We start from the raw sequence: 20,650 nt of genomic DNA on the forward strand, positions 1-20,650 counted from the left end.
TTCAAATGGGGAATCAATCTTTGTACACTTTAAATAACATTTCCACACATCAGCATACACACGTAAATCAAACATTCATATATTTTTGTTATGACAGCGATCTGCCATTTCTACTGGCAATTGGCAATTTGATATTGAGAGAAATAACAAAAAACTATGACTATGCAGATAAGGGATAAAAAAAGAAAATTTTTGGTGTGCTCAATCTTAAATAGCCTATTATCTCTTTATCTCATGAACACATAGAATGCTTGATGCATATATGCCTTTGTTAGTAACTAATATTTTGCAGTAGTTCTTTTTCTCATAAAAAATTACAATATTATTTATACTATTATCTATCATTTATATTGAATTATTTTTAATTATATTAATACGAGAAGAGTAAGCTCAATTTTAGAAAATCAAAAATCAAGATACAAATCGAGTTGTAAGAAACAGATCGGTGGTTTGATAACTCATTTACTGAAATACATGCGTGAAATCACAATATATTATGTGTAAAATGTCAGGACTCCTCGTATTTCTCATAACTGCGAAATGGTCCTCGGGAGGACCCATTATATAGACGCTCTTGCAGATACGTATCTCTGCGATTTTCTCGGGTCCGGCAAGCGCGAAAAGAGTGTTCGAGATTTGAAGGAAGTCGGCCAAATTTCCCATCGGACATTATTCCGCTGCGAAAATACGCGCAGCTTTCACCTCTTTGATCCCCACAGAGAGATCTCAGAATACAGAAAGGGATCCTATTCGCAAGAAAGGGCTCGGACGGCGTAAAGACGGTGCTCTGTGACCAACAGCGAAAATCGTTGGGAATTGAAGGGGGTGACGTGTCCATTTGCGGTTGACCAGTTGTCACTGGGGAGGATCAGGACGTACGAGAACGGTTTTCGCGTATTTTCCCCTTTCCGCTTTTCTCGCGTCCCTACAAAGGGCTGGGCCCCCACACGTGAGCCATTCACAAGACACTCATGAGAGCGTTTGCGAAGGACGCCTTATCAAAATTGGAGGGTTCGTCAATTTGATAATGCAATTTGATAAAATGTTTTTATCTGTACTTAGTTTTTGTATTGCACTTATCTCTGTTTTTAATATTTTTGCTTTATTTTTCATCTGATCAAGATATTAAATTATTTATATAGGTCTCCATATATTTCCTACACATTCCACAGAAAAAAAAAATTTATTTCTAAAACTTCTCGACAAAAATATATATATGTAAGGAGATGAAGCGGTCTAGGCGTGTTTTAAACAATTTTAAAGAATTTATTGGGAATTCACACAACCGTTACACATCGCGTACATTTTGTATCTCTTTTTTTTTTGATTTCTCTTTTCTTCTTGACTGTCTTCTTCTTTTCCCTGCCTCCTTGTGCTCTACTTGATTAATCACACGTCATAAATTAAGCTAGACGTAACTGTTACATATATATATATATATTTCTCGCATCTACACATATATTTTTATAAATATATAATTTTAGAATTGAGAAAATGCTAAGATTGATATATATTTTAATAAAGAATCTTTTAGATTGCAATGTTTATATATCAGTTATTTTGATTTAAAGAGTACGATTTTCTTAGACACTTTGATGAAAAAGTCTCAAGTATCAAATATAATTAATAATTTAACATAACAAATATTGTTTGCGTGCGTGATTCACTATTAATTATTAATTTTTAATATATTACGTTATAATATTCAATAAGCATGTCGAAATTTTCGATCAGCTGTAATGAATGAATCCATTTTTTCAATCATAAGCTCGTAACTATAATAGAAAAGATTTTCCTAGTAGATCGAAGGAAAAAAGAGGAAAGGGAAGGTAAGTTTTGTAACTATGCAACAAAGGCGCAACAGCGACGTCGAAAATTTTCGCAATGTAATCTTGCGCATTCATCTTCGGAGAAAGGGGTTTGCCTTTCGTGCATAATAACGTCTCTTGGTTTAGTTAACCCTAACTTAGGCCGGATTAGCCAGTGTCCGGCTTTGGACATCTGTCGTATTGACAGACGATGGTCAGTCGAAATGAACAACAATGGTACGGTTTCCTTGCGCAGATCGCTGCGGCACGTCACAGTTCAGCATCGAAAAATTGTCACTTTACCTCCGACATTTCACTCCAAAAAGAAAAAAGAATGATCATCAAAACTTTTTTCTCACGGCTTCCTAAATTACGACATCTTTTTTTGCAATATATAAAGTTTTATTGATGATATTAGGAACACTGGTGTTTAAATCGATGGCATGATAAAACTAAATAGACAGAATATAAAATAAGTAATTGTATAAAATATACTCATAATTAAAAAAAAAATATATATATATATTTTTTTTTTTTTAAGGATCAGATCTGTTCTGAGATTTATGTTTTTTTAAAAAGTTTCAGAATCTATATATTTATCTCGAAAATTAAACAAATTTTCTAAATCACGTGGATTAAGTTTGTAAGAATTATATTGAAAATCTCTACATACAACACACACACACACACACACACACACATTCGATTTTTCCAAATTGTAAACCTTACGAATAAATTTATTAGGAAATATTTTGAAATGATATAACATATGAAATAATGACATTTATTTTGCAAACGAGATATTTTTATCTTTTTTGCTCCTATTTGTGTTTATTGGCATTTTGCTATAATAATTACAAAATTTTTTAAAAATCGTAAAGAAACAAGAGAGTCTACAAAACAATAAGGAAGCATTTTGAAAACGCAAACTTAGGTTGCGGTTAACCTTTAATACCTAAATATTGCTTAATAAGCTTTCGCTCGAACAAAAGAGACCATTTTCTTTGCTTCAAATGTCAAGCACATCATTTTTCATACTTTACAGAAGGAATTTTACTACTTCTAGAAAACAGACTCCATAAAAATGTTTTACAATTTGTTAAGAAAGAAAGAAGATAAAATGTTAACGCTACTGTTACATATATATTACCGTCCTTGAAATGACAATTCTAAATAAAATAGAACATTTTATTTGGCATTTATAAATTTATACTCTCGAAAAATGCGAGAAATTTGAAAAATGAAATTTGCGAAAGAGTTCTTGATTTTCTAAGACCACACAGATGTATATAGAGTTTTGTTTAAAATCTTCAGAAAATAGACTCTACCAAAATAATTGGCAAAGAATGGCAATCAAAGAAAGAAAAGATTAGTTCAGGTTTAATAAAAATGTATAAAATACATCACCGTATTGACTTTTTGGCATACTGTTTTTACACGACAATTCTATGAAATTTTATTCTTTGAAGTTTCTTTTATGACAGAACGGTTACAAATTATTCTTTCTATACATCGATTAGTATTTTTGAATAATATCAATCAATGTATATAACGACTGATTTATAATATTATATTTTGCTTTTATCCAAATTATTTTTTTGCGCAATTATAATGAACGATTGTATGATTATTCATATTGATTTAGGATTAGAACAGATCAGATTAGGAAGCACGTTATGGCAAATGCTGAGGAGAAATGGGCCGTACAAGAAACTCAAACCTTCGAAGAATCCTTTCAATGGCCAGCCATTTATGAAGGGCGTTGTTTTGAAAACCGTCATCAAGAAACCGAAAAAACCTAATTCCGCGAATCGCAAATGCGTCATTGTACGATTATCGAGCGGTCGGGAAATGACGGCATATGTTCCTGGTAAGATTTATAATTCATTACTTGCAGCAAACGGCTTTGGCATGCATTTTGAAGCCATTTGGAGTATCGTAATTCATGTTGGAGAATTGAAGTGAGTTAAATTATTTCAGGAATCGGTCACAATTTGCAAGAGCACAATATAGTACTCTGTAGGGTTGGCCGATTGCGAGATGTACCTGGTGTCAAAATAAAATGCGTTCGCGGAAAGTACGACTTGCCACATGTAGCTAAACGCGAATAGTTTACAATTAGCTGCTATCAACATCTATCTGTCATCATGTATGTATATTTTTATTAATTATGTACAATACCTACAATAAGTGTAAAAATAATAATTATTTCTTAAAACATTTGAAGGAATCATATTCTTCATTAACCTTTTATAATTAAAAAATTTAAAAAAATATATATATATATTTTTTTTTTTTTAAGGATCAGATCTGTTCTGAGATTTATGTTTTTTTAAAAAGTTTCAGAATCTATATATTTATCTCGAAAATTAAACAAATTTTCTAAATCACGTGGATTAAGTTTGTAAGAATTATATTGAAAATCTCTACATACAACACACACACACACACACACACACACATTCGATTTTTTATATTTTTATAAATATATAATTTTAGAATTGAGAAAATGCTAAGATTGATATATATTTTAATAAAGAATCTTTTAGATTGCAATGTTTATATATCAGTTATTTTGATTTAAAGAGTACGATTTTCTTAGACACTTCGATGAAAAAGTCTCAAGTATCAAATATAATTAATAATTTAACATAACAAATATTGTTTGCGTGCGTGATTCACTATTAATTATTAATTTTTAATATATTACGTTATAATATTCAATAAGCATGTCGAAATTTTCGATCAGCTGTAATGAATGAATCCATTTTTTCAATCATAAGCTCGTAACTATAATAGAAAAGATTTTCCTAGTAGATCGAAGGAAAAAAGAGGAAAGGGAAGGTAAGTTTTGTAACTATGCAACAAAGGCGCAACAGCGACGTCGAAAATTTTCGCAATGTAATCTTGCGCATTCATCTTCGGAGAAAGGGGTTTGCCTTTCGTGCATAATAACGTCTCTTGGTTTAGTTAACCCTAACTTAGGCCGGATTAGCCAGTGTCCGGCTTTGGACATCTGTCGTATTGACAGACGATGGTCAGTCGAAATGAACAACAATGGTACGGTTTCCTTGCGCAGATCGCTGCGGCACGTCACAGTTCAGCATCGAAAAATTGTCACTTTACCTCCGACATTTCACTCCAAAAAGAAAAAAGAATGATCATCAAAACTTTTTTCTCACGGCTTCCTAAATTACGACATCTTTTTTTGCAATATATAAAGTTTTATTGATGATATTAGGAACACTGGTGTTTAAATCGATGGCATGATAAAACTAAATAGACAGAATATAAAATAAGTAATTGTATAAAATATACTCATAATTAAAAAAAAAATATATATATATATTTTTTTTTTTTAAGGATCAGATCTGTTCTGAGATTTATTTTTTTTTAAAAAGTTTCAGAATCTATATATTTATCTCGAAAATTAAACAAATTTTCTAAATCACGTGGATTAAGTTTGTAAGAATTATATTGAAAATCTCTACATACAACACACACACACACACACACACACACATTCGATTTTTCCAAATTGTAAACCTTACGAATAAATTTATTAGGAAATATTTTGAAATGATATAACATATGAAATAATGACATTTATTTTGCAAACGAGATATTTTTATCTTTTTTGCTCCTATTTGTGTTTATTGGCATTTTGCTATAATAATTACAAAATTTTTTAAAAATCGTAAAGAAACAAGAGAGTCTACAAAACAATAAGGAAGCATTTTGAAAACGCAAACTTAGGTTGCGGTTAACCTTTAATACCTAAATATTGCTTAATAAGCTTTCGCTCGAACAAAAGAGACCATTTTCTTTGCTTCAAATGTCAAGCACATCATTTTTCATACTTTACAGAAGGAATTTTACTACTTCTAGAAAACAGACTCCATAAAAATGTTTTACAATTTGTTAAGAAAGAAAGAAGATAAAATGTTAACGCTACTGTTACATATATATTACCGTCCTTGAAATGACAATTCTAAATAAAATAGAACATTTTATTTGGCATTTATAAATTTATACTCTCGAAAAATGCGAGAAATTTGAAAAATGAAATTTGCGAAAGAGTTCTTGATTTTCTAAGACCACACAGATGTATATAGAGTTTTGTTTAAAATCTTCAGAAAATAGACTCTACCAAAATAATTGGCAAAGAATGGCAATCAAAGAAAGAAAAGATTAGTTCAGGTTTAATAAAAATGTATAAAATACATCACCGTATTGACTTTTTGGCATACTGTTTTTACACGACAATTCTATGAAATTTTATTCTTTGAAGTTTCTTTTATGACAGAACGGTTACAAATTATTCTTTCTATACATCGATTAGTATTTTTGAATAATATCAATCAATGTATATAACGACTGATTTATAATATTATATTTTGCTTTTATCCAAATTATTTTTTTGCGCAATTATAATGAACGATTGTATGATTATTCATATTGATTTAGGATTAGAACAGATCAGATTAGGAAGCACGTTATGGCAAATGCTGAGGAGAAATGGGCCGTACAAGAAACTCAAACCTTCGAAGAATCCTTTCAATGGCCAGCCATTTATGAAGGGCGTTGTTTTGAAAACCGTCATCAAGAAACCGAAAAAACCTAATTCCGCGAATCGCAAATGCGTCATTGTACGATTATCGAGCGGTCGGGAAATGACGGCATATGTTCCTGGTAAGATTTATAATTCATTACTTGCAGCAAACGGCTTTGGCATGCATTTTGAAGCCATTTGGAGTATCGTAATTCATGTTGGAGAATTGAAGTGAGTTAAATTATTTCAGGAATCGGTCACAATTTGCAAGAGCACAATATAGTACTCTGTAGGGTTGGCCGATTGCGAGATGTACCTGGTGTCAAAATAAAATGCGTTCGCGGAAAGTACGACTTGCCACATGTAGCTAAACGCGAATAGTTTACAATTAGCTGCTATCAACATCTATCTGTCATCATGTATGTATATTTTTATTAATTATGTACAATACCTACAATAAGTGTAAAAATAATAATTATTTCTTAAAACATTTGAAGGAATCATATTCTTCATTAACCTTTTATAATTAAAAAATTTCTGCAATTCACACAATAATAACATTTCGAAGGACGTATAAAAATATTTTTAATATTGATTATATCAAGAGATATAATGTTTTCGATAATTCTCTCAACTCTGATAATTCCGAACGATTCTAATCTTTTCAATACGATCTTCCGATGTAAAAAATTATAAAATGTTAAAACAGATTTATATTTCAATATGCAATCAGAAATATATTTATTCGACATAAAGGATTGCCCAACTATTGTGAGATTAATTTTTTTGAGATACAATACGAAAAATAAAAATCCTTCCTACGAAATATAAAGAACCTGATGATATTAGGTACATTTAATTGAAATATAGATTGACAATGAGACTTTTATAGAATGATGATCTCAATCCACGTTTCAATTCTATGTATTATATAGTTTTTTAACGAGCATTGACGATATTTTCGAGATTGTTACAAAATTTACGCTAATCGATCACGCATGAAGGTGATTGGAAAGTGATTTTCGTCACGGTTTCGACATAGTCCTTTGCAAATTGCGGCCCTTTGACACAGTTTTGGATCTGCACCCCGCATTCACCGTTACCTGAACCATGCGGCTTAACGGACAATACGCATCGGGATGTCACAGTGGGAAAAGGGTTGTGGCAAGCCTCCGTTCTCTCGACATTACGGCTGTGAACTTTACGCATCTGCAGCCTGCAATCTCCTTTCACCCACGCAGCCACTCACTATTGACCATATGACATGCTGACCAATATCCCGACATTTTGGGAAGTCCGGCTCTCAACCTGAATTGAAATGTTCGCTTTTCGGCGACAAAGAAAAGCGTTCTGCATAGAACCTTGCATAAATTTTCTTGCGTGGAGAACAGTAAAGAAATCGTCGCCCAATGCATTTATTACTTACGCATTATCTTATATACTTTTCCATGTGTTAAAGTTGAGTTTTAATCGTATAATTAAATTTACATTTTCGCAAAACTAAGATGATTGTTGTATTGTAAATGTAGCTCTTTTCAACATTAAGTGCAGAGAATTTAGAAAATATTTCAGAAATTTCTTATCTATATTTATTTTTTCTTTCTATAAATGCATATTTTTAATTAAATGTAATATATGTGTGCGTGTGAATGAGAACCTATTATAGAATACGCCTCGGGTTGCCCCGAGGGATGATGATAGCGCCAAGCGCCACGAGGCGTGCGTACGCCAGAATGTTCTATTAAACTTTCATAACGTGTGTTCCCTCTATTTTGTAAGAAACACAGCTGACGTCATCGGTGATTATTACTCACACAAGTTTATAAGTTTAGAGATTGATAATAAATCTTTTATGTGTGATAGCATTATTGAATTATACGTTTAAATTTACTGCATCAAAACAGGTAGTTTTGATTCAACCTTATTAAAAACACATTAGAAACTAATTATATATATTAAAAACATTTTGAATGAAAATTAATTGATAAATTAAAAAAGCTAATTATTACGCCGGAGGAAATAAAAAAAATACATCGCGAAAATGTTGATCATCAATCAGGATTTATATAAATTCTATTCAATTCTTTTAACATTTAACGCTTCAAGCATCTTAATATATCTAAAATATCGACTAGTACTATTTAAAATGTTTATTTTATATTACACATTTTAACATATAGTGATCATTGATTAAGACCGTCTCGTAGCACCAAACTCTACAAAAGATGATAAAGAATAAACCGTAATATTAGATATTAAGGAATAGAATATTTTAGGCATTAATATCATTAGTTGCATTATTTTTATCAAGAATATTATAATTCTTAATGAGTTTATATCGTTCTTAATGAAGTTTAGTGGCATTAAGATCGAGAACATTAAGAATGTAAGTCTATCCATAATAATCTTCAGTCTAAACAATAATGCATAAAGTAGACTCATTTGTAACGTTATTTTATCGAATATCTTTCTATGTATCCATATATAACGCATACACACAAAGATATTATTTTAATCAATCAATTCGAATCGTTAAACGCCGCAAATTGATCGATCTCATTTTGATTTGATCTAAATTTGACAAAATTTAATCGAAATCAAAATTTGATCGAAATTTGACAAAAGCAATCTTACATATTTGCACAAACATATATACTTGAGATAAAATTCTGTTTGATATACAGAAATGTTTCAAATGCAGACGCGCACAAAGTATCTTTCAACATGCATTGTCGCGACGAACTGATTCAACACAACGATGACGATACCGAAAGAAAGTTTACAATACTCGAGTTTTCAAATAACTACGATGGTTTCTCAAATAAATGTCACGAGTAAAGGTTTTTCGTGCCTCAACTCTTTGCCGTTCAGCTTAGTAACCGAACACCATGCTGCTCCAAAAAGTCCTGCACTCGTAGTTTGACTACTACTTCTTATATTATGAGTATTTTATTTCATTTGTATATCCAGCCGTGCCATTATTTTACTTACTATAATATTTAGCAAAATTATTTCATTAAAAAAATTAATATCAATATTGACGAGTAATTTAATCTGATTCTTACACAGAAATATTTATAAAAGTAGAATTAAAATATATATACATATACAGCTAATAATATAGAATTAGAATATCAAATAATTTCTCTCTTTTTTATGAAATCAAGTTTAATCCACTTAAATTAATTTGTAAGACAGTAATATATATATGATTGTGCTGTTTTATACATAATAATAATCATTATATATAAACTTTTAAAATTTGAAAAACAAGTCTCTAGTATAAATATGTTTTTCATATATTTTTTCTAATAATTCGTAGACTATAGTATTTTAAATTAAGTCTAACTCTTTGATTATATCCAATGCTCGCACGTCGGAGAGATCCATCTGTATCGAATGCAAAAAGATGTTCAATCAAAAAAAAATCTATTCGCGAATGATGCAAATTAAATGCAAAATTATCAATTGAGCGGTACTGTAAATAAGAAAGATTTTTTTGGAAGAAAGAGGAATATAAACGTGCGCAATATTAAAAATAAAGCGACACGAAGTTTGGTTGTCTGTCTGCAAGATAAATTGAAAATTAATTATCGCTAATGTAGTCTTCTCTTTAGGACATCTTGTGTCACCATGCGGCAACGTTTTTTTTTCCTTTCTTTTTTTTTGTAGAAAGACTTTCCGACCAGTTTTTGTGTTATATGGTATGTTTAGATGAATTGAGGTTTTCTAATAATTTTTTTTTATAAATTGCCTTTTTGTAAATTATCTAACTTTGAATTTCTCTAAACATATACGTTCATAAAATATAAAAATAATTTTTTGTTACAGTAATTTTTTGTAAGTGTAAATTATAGCCGACAGAACTTTACACGAAATGTTAAACAGAAACAGCCGTTGCTTGTTGGGTCGATTATCGTCTCAAAATGATCAACAATGAAGAATGTCTGATGTATGCCAATGAATAATTTACGTTTCAATTTATAATCGATAAGTAGTGAATATGGATTAAATCCCCCGATGCTTTGGTATTAATTTTTGGTATGATTAGAATTTTTGAATTCTATAAATATATATAAGTTAATGCGACAAATGGTTTTTATTATATATATATTAAAAATTGAGATTGTTGAAAATTTTGGTTACGTCGCGTGACAGCGACATAATATCTTTGTCAATGCTTAATTAGTTATTCAATTTAGTCATTTACTTGAGTCATAGACTAATTACAAAATCAATAATGGATCACAGATAAGTCGATCACGATTGCGTGATCCACAGTCGAGAAATTGTAAACAAGAAATCACGTAAACATTGCGTGATTGAGACACGCGGCTATCTTACGACGTGTAAGAATTTATGTGGCAACACAATACTCTGCGTACATATTGTAATATAATATTTTCCACGTAAATTAAATATAGCGAATTCTTCCTCTCTTGAAGAGTACAGAAAATAAAAATGGTAAAGAGAGTCGATCCGTGTCGTACGCCAATTTTTTTATAAATGCAATTTATTTAAGAGCATATAATTTATAAATGCAATTTATTTTGTTATTAATCGTTTTCGTTGAAAAATGTTTGTAATGTCCGTATTTTTACCGTGGATTCCTCATTCGAGAATATGATCAAATCTAACGGTACATCTGGCTATTCGTGGCAATCTTGCAAATTCAGGCATTTCGGAAAAAGTGACGGGGTGGATGCGTGGCCATCCGATACCGTTACGAGATATACTTGAGTCTGTGTGAGGGTGCGGCAGATGCAAATAGCGAACGCATTCATCCGTCGTCCGGGACCCGGAACCACGGGAAACATCGGAAAATAACGGGTTGCGAATCGCCGTTCGCGACAACCATAGAAAATGTGGGTTATGCAGCCAAAAGAGCAGCGAAAATTTGTATACATGGGAAAGGAGGCGGTAACACACACACACACACACACACACACATTCGATTTTTCCAAATTGTAAACCTTACGAATAAATTTATTAGGAAATATTTTGAAATGATATAACATATGAAATAATGACATTTATTTTGCAAACGAGATATTTTTATCTTTTTTGCTCCTATTTGTGTTTATTGGCATTTTGCTATAATAATTACAAAATTTTTTAAAAATCGTAAAGAAACAAGAGAGTCTACAAAACAATAAGGAAGCATTTTGAAAACGCAAACTTAGGTTGCGGTTAACCTTTAATACCTAAATATTGCTTAATAAGCTTTCGCTCGAACAAAAGAGACCATTTTCTTTGCTTCAAATGTCAAGCACATCATTTTTCATACTTTACAGAAGGAATTTTACTACTTCTAGAAAACAGACTCCATAAAAATGTTTTACAATTTGTTAAGAAAGAAAGAAGATAAAATGTTAACGCTACTGTTACATATATATTACCGTCCTTGAAATGACAATTCTAAATAAAATAGAACATTTTATTTGGCATTTATAAATTTATACTCTCGAAAAATGCGAGAAATTTGAAAAATGAAATTTGCGAAAGAGTTCTTGATTTTCTAAGACCACACAGATGTATATAGAGTTTTGTTTAAAATCTTCAGAAAATAGACTCTACCAAAATAATTGGCAAAGAATGGCAATCAAAGAAAGAAAAGATTAGTTCAGGTTTAATAAAAATGTATAAAATACATCACCGTATTGACTTTTTGGCATACTGTTTTTACACGACAATTCTATGAAATTTTATTCTTTGAAGTTTCTTTTATGACAGAACGGTTACAAATTATTCTTTCTATACATCGATTAGTATTTTTGAATAATATCAATCAATGTATATAACGACTGATTTATAATATTATATTTTGCTTTTATCCAAATTATTTTTTTGCGCAATTATAATGAACGATTGTATGATTATTCATATTGATTTAGGATTAGAACAGATCAGATTAGGAAGCACGTTATGGCAAATGCTGAGGAGAAATGGGCCGTACAAGAAACTCAAACCTTCGAAGAATCCTTTCAATGGCCAGCCATTTATGAAGGGCGTTGTTTTGAAAACCGTCATCAAGAAACCGAAAAAACCTAATTCCGCGAATCGCAAATGCGTCATTGTACGATTATCGAGCGGTCGGGAAATGACGGCATATGTTCCTGGTAAGATTTATAATTCATTACTTGCAGCAAACGGCTTTGGCATGCATTTTGAAGCCATTTGGAGTATCGTAATTCATGTTGGAGAATTGAAGTGAGTTAAATTATTTCAGGAATCGGTCACAATTTGCAAGAGCACAATATAGTACTCTGTAGGGTTGGCCGATTGCGAGATGTACCTGGTGTCAAAATAAAATGCGTTCGCGGAAAGTACGACTTGCCACATGTAGCTAAACGCGAATAGTTTACAATTAGCTGCTATCAACATCTATCTGTCATCATGTATGTATATTTTTATTAATTATGTACAATACCTACAATAAGTGTAAAAATAATAATTATTTCTTAAAACATTTGAAGGAATCATATTCTTCATTAACCTTTTATAATTAAAAAATTTCTGCAATTCACACAATAATAACATTTCGAAGGACGTATAAAAATATTTTTAATATTGATTATATCAAGAGATATAATGTTTTCGATAATTCTCTCAACTCTGATAATTCCGAACGATTCTAATCTTTTCAATACGATCTTCCGATGTAAAAAATTATAAAATGTTAAAACAGATTTATATTTCAATATGCAATCAGAAATATATTTATTCGACATAAAGGATTGCCCAACTATTGTGAGATTAATTTTTTTGAGATACAATACGAAAAATAAAAATCCTTCCTACGAAATATAAAGAACCTGATGATATTAGGTACATTTAATTGAAATATAGATTGACAATGAGACTTTTATAGAATGATGATCTCAATCCACGTTTCAATTCTATGTATTATATAGTTTTTTAACGAGCATTGACGATATTTTCGAGATTGTTACAAAATTTACGCTAATCGATCACGCATGAAGGTGATTGGAAAGTGATTTTCGTCACGGTTTCGACATAGTCCTTTGCAAATTGCGGCCCTTTGACACAGTTTTGGATCTGCACCCCGCATTCACCGTTACCTGAACCATGCGGCTTAACGGACAATACGCATCGGGATGTCACAGTGGGAAAAGGGTTGTGGCAAGCCTCCGTTCTCTCGACATTACGGCTGTGAACTTTACGCATCTGCAGCCTGCAATCTCCTTTCACCCACGCAGCCACTCACTATTGACCATATGACATGCTGACCAATATCCCGACATTTTGGGAAGTCCGGCTCTCAACCTGAATTGAAATGTTCGCTTTTCGGCGACAAAGAAAAGCGTTCTGCATAGAACCTTGCATAAATTTTCTTGCGTGGAGAACAGTAAAGAAATCGTCGCCCAATGCATTTATTACTTACGCATTATCTTATATACTTTTCCATGTGTTAAAGTTGAGTTTTAATCGTATAATTAAATTTACATTTTCGCAAAACTAAGATGATTGTTGTATTGTAAATGTAGCTCTTTTCAACATTAAGTGCAGAGAATTTAGAAAATATTTCAGAAATTTCTTATCTATATTTATTTTTTCTTTCTATAAATGCATATTTTTAATTAAATGTAATATATGTGTGCGTGTGAATGAGAACCTATTATAGAATACGCCTCGGGTTGCCCCGAGGGATGATGATAGCGCCAAGCGCCACGAGGCGTGCGTACGCCAGAATGTTCTATTAAACTTTCATAACGTGTGTTCCCTCTATTTTGTAAGAAACACAGCTGACGTCATCGGTGATTATTACTCACACAAGTTTATAAGTTTAGAGATTGATAATAAATCTTTTATGTGTGATAGCATTATTGAATTATACGTTTAAATTTACTGCATCAAAACAGGTAGTTTTGATTCAACCTTATTAAAAACACATTAGAAACTAATTATATATATTAAAAACATTTTGAATGAAAATTAATTGATAAATTAAAAAAGCTAATTATTACGCCGGAGGAAATAAAAAAAATACATCGCGAAAATGTTGATCATCAATCAGGATTTATATAAATTCTATTCAATTCTTTTAACATTTAACGCTTCAAGCATCTTAATATATCTAAAATATCGACTAGTACTATTTAAAATGTTTATTTTATATTACACATTTTAACATATAGTGATCATTGATTAAGACCGTCTCGTAGCACCAAACTCTACAAAAGATGATAAAGAATAAACCGTAATATTAGATATTAAGGAATAGAATATTTTAGGCATTAATATCATTAGTTGCATTATTTTTATCAAGAATATTATAATTCTTAATGAGTTTATATCGTTCTTAATGAAGTTTAGTGGCATTAAGATCGAGAACATTAAGAATGTAAGTCTATCCATAATAATCTTCAGTCTAAACAATAATGCATAAAGTAGACTCATTTGTAACGTTATTTTATCGAATATCTTTCTATGTATCCATATATAACGCATACACACAAAGATATTATTTTAATCAATCAATTCGAATCGTTAAACGCCGCAAATTGATCGATCTCATTTTGATTTGATCTAAATTTGACAAAATTTAATCGAAATCAAAATTTGATCGAAATTTGACAAAAGCAATCTTACATATTTGCACAAACATATATACTTGAGATAAAATTCTGTTTGATATACAGAAATGTTTCAAATGCAGACGCGCACAAAGTATCTTTCAACATGCATTGTCGCGACGAACTGATTCAACACAACGATGACGATACCGAAAGAAAGTTTACAATACTCGAGTTTTCAAATAACTACGATGGTTTCTCAAATAAATGTCACGAGTAAAGGTTTTTCGTGCCTCAACTCTTTGCCGTTCAGCTTAGTAACCGAACACCATGCTGCTCCAAAAAGTCCTGCACTCGTAGTTTGACTACTACTTCTTATATTATGAGTATTTTATTTCATTTGTATATCCAGCCGTGCCATTATTTTACTTACTATAATATTTAGCAAAATTATTTCATTAAAAAAATTAATATCAATATTGACGAGTAATTTAATCTGATTCTTACACAGAAATATTTATAAAAGTAGAATTAAAATATATATACATATACAGCTAATAATATAGAATTAGAATATCAAATAATTTCTCTCTTTTTTATGAAATCAAGTTTAATCCACTTAAATTAATTTGTAAGACAGTAATATATATATGATTGTGCTGTTTTATACATAATAATAATCATTATATATAAACTTTTAAAATTTGAAAAACAAGTCTCTAGTATAAATATGTTTTTCATATATTTTTTCTAATAATTCGTAGACTATAGTATTTTAAATTAAGTCTAACTCTTTGATTATATCCAATGCTCGCACGTCGGAGAGATCCATCTGTATCGAATGCAAAAAGATGTTCAATCAAAAAAAAATCTATTCGCGAATGATGCAAATTAAATGCAAAATTATCAATTGAGCGGTACTGTAAATAAGAAAGATTTTTTTGGAAGAAAGAGGAATATAAACGTGCGCAATATTAAAAATAAAGCGACACGAAGTTTGGTTGTCTGTCTGCAAGATAAATTGAAAATTAATTATCGCTAATGTAGTCTTCTCTTTAGGACATCTTGTGTCACCATGCGGCAACGTTTTTTTTTCCTTTCTTTTTTTTTGTAGAAAGACTTTCCGACCAGTTTTTGTGTTATATGGTATGTTTAGATGAATTGAGGTTTTCTAATAATTTTTTTTTATAAATTGCCTTTTTGTAAATTATCTAACTTTGAATTTCTCTAAACATATACGTTCATAAAATATAAAAATAATTTTTTGTTACAGTAATTTTTTGTAAGTGTAAATTATAGCCGACAGAACTTTACACGAAATGTTAAACAGAAACAGCCGTTGCTTGTTGGGTCGATTATCGTCTCAAAATGATCAACAATGAAGAATGTCTGATGTATGCCAATGAATAATTTACGTTTCAATTTATAATCGATAAGTAGTGAATATGGATTAAATCCCCCGATGCTTTGGTATTAATTTTTGGTATGATTAGAATTTTTGAATTCTATAAATATATATAAGTTAATGCGACAAATGGTTTTTATTATATATATATTAAAAATTGAGATTGTTGAAAATTTTGGTTACGTCGCGTGACAGCGACATAATATCTTTGTCAATGCTTAATTAGTTATTCAATTTAGTCATTTACTTGAGTCATAGACTAATTACAAAATCAATAATGGATCACAGATAAGTCGATCACGATTGCGTGATCCACAGTCGAGAAATTGTAAACAAGAAATCACGTAAACATTGCGTGATTGAGACACGCGGCTATCTTACGACGTGTAAGAATTTATGTGGCAACACAATACTCTGCGTACATATTGTAATATAATATTTTCCACGTAAATTAAATATAGCGAATTCTTCCTCTCTTGAAGAGTACAGAAAATAAAAATGGTAAAGAGAGTCGATCCGTGTCGTACGCCAATTTTTTTATAAATGCAATTTATTTAAGAGCATATAATTTATAAATGCAATTTATTTTGTTATTAATCGTTTTCGTTGAAAAATGTTTGTAATGTCCGTATTTTTACCGTGGATTCCTCATTCGAGAATATGATCAAATCTAACGGTACATCTGGCTATTCGTGGCAATCTTGCAAATTCAGGCATTTCGGAAAAAGTGACGGGGTGGATGCGTGGCCATCCGATACCGTTACGAGATATACTTGAGTCTGTGTGAGGGTGCGGCAGATGCAAATAGCGAACGCATTCATCCGTCGTCCGGGACCCGGAACCACGGGAAACATCGGAAAATAACGGGTTGCGAATCGCCGTTCGCGACAACCATAGAAAATGTGGGTTATGCAGCCAAAAGAGCAGCGAAAATTTGTATACATGGGAAAGGAGGCGGTACGGTGAATTGAGCGCGGGGGTGCTTTTCTATGAATGACAAGACGCTTTAACCCGGGCCCGGAAGAGACGACTAAATTTGGCGTGATCGCGAGACATCGACATAATGAGGGCCCGTGTGAGTTGCAACTCGAGAGTGCTCTTGTTCCTCCGACGATTTTCATTTTCATTTTGGTACAAGCAAATCGTTTTTCAACGCAAAAATCCAAAGGATATTTAAAATAAAAAAGCATTAATAAATTAAAGATATTAAAAAATAAATTAAAGATTTTCACGAGATAAAATTGCGATTACTTCTTTTTTCAAAAAAAGAAATAATGGCGTGTGAGAATGTATCTCGAGCTTTCCTTTGATATTATGCTTTTATTCAATTTAACTTGTATTAACATTCGTCATTATTAGAAAACAATCATTCTTAAGATCTAATCAGTATTTTTTTCAAGCGCATAAAACATCTCGATTTATTTTCTCTCGCATAATCTGATTTATTTCCTCTTTCTTTTTCTTATTATTGTATAAAATGTTTTAAAATCAGATGAACTTTTAGATATATATAGCGTATTTCAATTTTTGATTTTTTTTGATTTGTGTTTTATGGCTTTATAAATCATGAATAAAGTACAAAGTAAAAGATGAAGCGATTTCTCACGCAATACTTTTTGACTTGAATGTCATATATTTTAAGTCAGAAAAGAAAAAGTTCTTAATGATGTTTACTGATAATACGGACCAAGTATGTCAGTGGGTGGTGAGACGTAACAATGTATAGAAAGCTGGAAATTTGCATTGTTTCATATAGAGAGAGAGTTACGTAGCATTTCAAAAAAGCTTTGTATGTATTATAATTTAAGACTTATTGTTAGATTTATGGAGCATGTTCATAGTGATGCAAGTGTATAGAAAGCGGTATAACCCTTTGCCAAGTCAAGCAACCGTCGCCAACATAAAAATACATAAATTAAAGAAAGAACTATTCATCTTCTTTTTTAAAAGATTTTTGCATTGGACGTTTGATGCGCTTGTGTATTGTGTGTCATTTTGGTAAGTTTTGGTTAATTAGGATACGTATGGAAATGCTACTGTGGTAAGTATTGTGCTATTGTGTAAGAGCATTGAATTGTGACAAATTAGGAGGCGTGCAAATAAATTTTCGCCACTTTTTCGTGGCGATTTTTAGATTTCAAACAATCAAATCACCTTTTTTTAAAACTATTTAATTTATAATTTAATCGAAAGCTCCTTTTTTAAATTTCTAAGTGGAAAACTGTTTGTTTATTGCCTATTTGAGCTTAATTTCTATATAAATTAAACCTATTGAAATGCTTTAGAATTCATAAATGTGAAAAAATTGAGATTGAAAATAGGAGGAAATTTTCGATTCGGATATGTTATAACATTTTTTTCTCTCTCTTATCATTCTCTATAGATGCTACATTTGAATATATTTCAATACATTCAAATATGCTATTTGAAAATCATCCCTTAATTCGCACTCTGTCTCAATGACAAAATGAAAATGCCATTGCCACTCTGATTTCTACTCGTTTTTTCACTTTTTATGATCACGTAACAAATGTGTAGCAGCAGAATATATCTCAATAATCCCTATTTATTAAGGAAAAACTGATTAAGAATAACGGAAAGTCAAAGAATAAGAGAAGGCACAATAAAAGAAAATTGTTGCAATATCGACTTAATAATCGCGACAATTCTTGCGAGACGTAATGTTAAGTTTGACGTCAGTATCTTTCGTACACGCAATTTTAATTTCTTGAAATCACGTAAATATCGAGAAGTTTGATGATTATATCGTTTACATATAATTATGAAAGCGAATTTTTGCTGGAAAATTTGCTATAAATAGAAACGTGGAAATATATTTAACGTGTTTCTAAATCAATAAATAATTTTCTAAGAATGAGAAAAAAAATTAATTTTCCGATTTTTAAATTCCGCTGATTAGCTAAATAATGCGATTAGACTATCCAAAATAACAATATTGCCGCTGTCGTGTCGCAATGTTGTTTGTAATAAAAGGAGATTTGAAATGGACCACAAAATCGTATTTGATGCGGATATTTGCCACATTCTTTTTTTTTCTCGATCTTTCAAATTCTTAATCAGTATCGCATCGCTTTAATCGATTGTGTCTCTGATAAAACAGTTGCATCGGAGAATCGTTCGTAATCGTCGATTTTAAAATAAACAGTGATAATTCTCAATATAATAATAGTTCATTGTATCTACGATAGATCATACGAATGACACATGATCTCAAAGTGATGATATTGCTCCGAAGAAAGGTATTCATGAAAAGGGGAGGGAGAGAAATACGACGCATGTTCCAGCCGTTTAATATTTCAAAATAGAAAAATTTATTGTATTTCGTGAGATCTTCTTGGCAAAAAAATTAGGTAATAAAAATCAACATGCGATGTAATTTTTATATGAAGTTGCGCGGACATTTTTGGGCGTGGTCTAGTATTCGGGATGTTTCGAAAATCGCCGAACGATAAACACGCGTTGATTTCGGGATTTTGTGGCCAACAGGTAGCATAGTTTCCCCACTCCAGCACAATTTCTCCTTCTAAGGGCTCCTATCTGGGGCCTTAAGGGTATAGCTCCATATACATAAAGCTCCGCTCTTCAACCCCAAGATTAGATGAATACGGAGTTTCGCGCGGTCAACACGATCGACCGGACGTAAATCGGTATAATACTCTTCCTGTGCTCTTTAAATCGCGATCACGGTTTAAAGATAGGATAATAGGACAATCTTCAAGAAAGTCATCGATGGTGTTGTATTATCAATTCGTTGGAGTAACCTTGGAGTAAGGCTGAATTATTAGGTAAGCAGAACGATACGTATTTATGAAATGCGATAAAATTCCGTCGGATATTAGATAAAACTTTTGTGCTTTTAAGGTTCCTTTAATCCTTCATTCATATTGAACGGATGAGAGTCTCTTTTTGGTTCGTGGATTAACAAATACCTGTAAATCTCGATCAATTATCATAAAATATCTAATTTTCGTTGAAAACGTAAGACACATGCAGACACGTGCATTTATTTTACAGAATCAGAAGAAAGTTTTCCGTACATTTTATTATATCATCGAATACGAGTTGTAATATATGAAAAAACTTTTTTGCAAGAAAGAATTTTCACTCTCGAGTCGCTTTTTCATAGTTCAATATGGTTGCAGTTACAGGAATCTTAAGTTTAAATAATTTTCCGCTATTTTATCTTACGTCGTATTATGTCGTTGAATTTATTTGTAAAAAAGAATATATATATATATACAAAATTTTGTTAAAGTATTGAAAGTAATCTTGTACTGTTCGCGTTTATAACTTTCTCGATAATTCACTTTATATATATATATATATA

The 20,650-nt window shown here is 31.1% G+C and overlaps 4 protein-coding genes across 10 annotated transcripts in view; all 4 read left to right on the forward strand.

Moving 5' to 3' along the window:
• LOC115233962 (40S ribosomal protein S12, mitochondrial-like) overlaps positions 1–4,034 on the forward strand; it is a 67,796-nt gene extending 63,762 nt beyond the window's left edge. For 2 of the 3 annotated variants that reach the window (XR_003883861.1, XR_003883862.1), the window contains exon 7: positions 98–1,215. Coding sequence is in view for 1 of the 3 variants with exons in the window: in XM_029804627.1 (XP_029660487.1) it covers positions 3,454–3,678; positions 3,789–3,919 (356 nt within the window). In the remaining 2 variants the exon portion in view is untranslated. Of the gene's footprint in view, positions 1–97; positions 1,216–3,453; positions 3,679–3,788 lie in introns of those variants that run through there. The other variant, XM_029804627.1, reaches the window with a different exon arrangement.
• Positions 4,035–5,451: 1,417 nt separating this feature from the next.
• Positions 5,452–8,223, forward strand: LOC115233964 (40S ribosomal protein S12, mitochondrial-like). 3 transcript variants are annotated; one of them, XM_029804630.1, is made up of 3 exons: positions 5,452–6,500; positions 6,611–6,779; positions 7,296–8,223. In XM_029804630.1, exons 1-2 carry the CDS (start codon positions 6,242–6,244, stop codon positions 6,739–6,741), a joined length of 390 nt encoding a protein of 129 aa, XP_029660490.1. In that variant the 5' UTR covers positions 5,452–6,241; the 3' UTR covers positions 6,742–6,779; positions 7,296–8,223. The 3 variants fall into 3 exon arrangements, with proteins under 3 accessions (XP_029660490.1, XP_029660489.1, XP_029660488.1); XM_029804629.1 differs by having other exon boundaries at positions 7,433–8,223; XM_029804628.1 differs by lacking the exon at positions 7,296–8,223 and having other exon boundaries at positions 5,456–6,500; positions 6,611–6,856.
• A 3,203-nt stretch (positions 8,224–11,426) lies between these two features.
• On the forward strand, positions 11,427–14,202 carry LOC115233997 (40S ribosomal protein S12, mitochondrial-like). Of its 3 annotated transcripts, none has more exons than XM_029804676.1 (3): positions 11,427–12,479; positions 12,590–12,758; positions 13,275–14,202. In XM_029804676.1, the coding sequence occupies exons 1-2, from the start codon at positions 12,221–12,223 to the stop codon at positions 12,718–12,720; spliced, it is 390 nt and encodes a 129-aa protein (XP_029660536.1). In that variant the 5' UTR covers positions 11,427–12,220; the 3' UTR covers positions 12,721–12,758; positions 13,275–14,202. The 3 variants fall into 3 exon arrangements, with proteins under 3 accessions (XP_029660536.1, XP_029660535.1, XP_029660534.1); XM_029804675.1 differs by having other exon boundaries at positions 13,412–14,202; XM_029804674.1 differs by lacking the exon at positions 13,275–14,202 and having other exon boundaries at positions 11,431–12,479; positions 12,590–12,835.
• A 5,687-nt stretch (positions 14,203–19,889) lies between these two features.
• Positions 19,890–20,650, forward strand: part of LOC115233989 (protein giant) — a 3,361-nt gene continuing 2,600 nt past the window's right edge. The window contains exon 1 of the mRNA XM_029804668.1: positions 19,890–20,108. The gene's annotated coding sequence lies outside the window, so the exon portion shown is untranslated. The remainder of the gene's footprint in view (positions 20,109–20,650) is intronic.

Source organism: Formica exsecta, unplaced genomic scaffold, assembly GCF_003651465.1.
Source record: "Formica exsecta isolate Colony F162 unplaced genomic scaffold, ASM365146v1 scaffold192, whole genome shotgun sequence".
Taxonomy (NCBI): Eukaryota; Metazoa; Arthropoda; class Insecta; order Hymenoptera; family Formicidae; genus Formica; species Formica exsecta.

Excerpts from the sequence above, each read along its gene's own strand:
- LOC115233964 (XM_029804630.1), top strand. The coding sequence starts at position 6,242 with ATGAACGATTGTATGATTATTCATATTGATTTAGGATTAGAACAGATC. Across the intron at positions 6,501-6,610 it reads AATGACGGCATATGTTCCTG|GAATCGGTCACAATTTGCAA; the intron begins GTAAGATTTATA and ends AAATTATTTCAG.
- LOC115233997 (XM_029804676.1), top strand. The coding sequence starts at position 12,221 with ATGAACGATTGTATGATTATTCATATTGATTTAGGATTAGAACAGATC. Across the intron at positions 12,480-12,589 it reads AATGACGGCATATGTTCCTG|GAATCGGTCACAATTTGCAA; the intron begins GTAAGATTTATA and ends AAATTATTTCAG.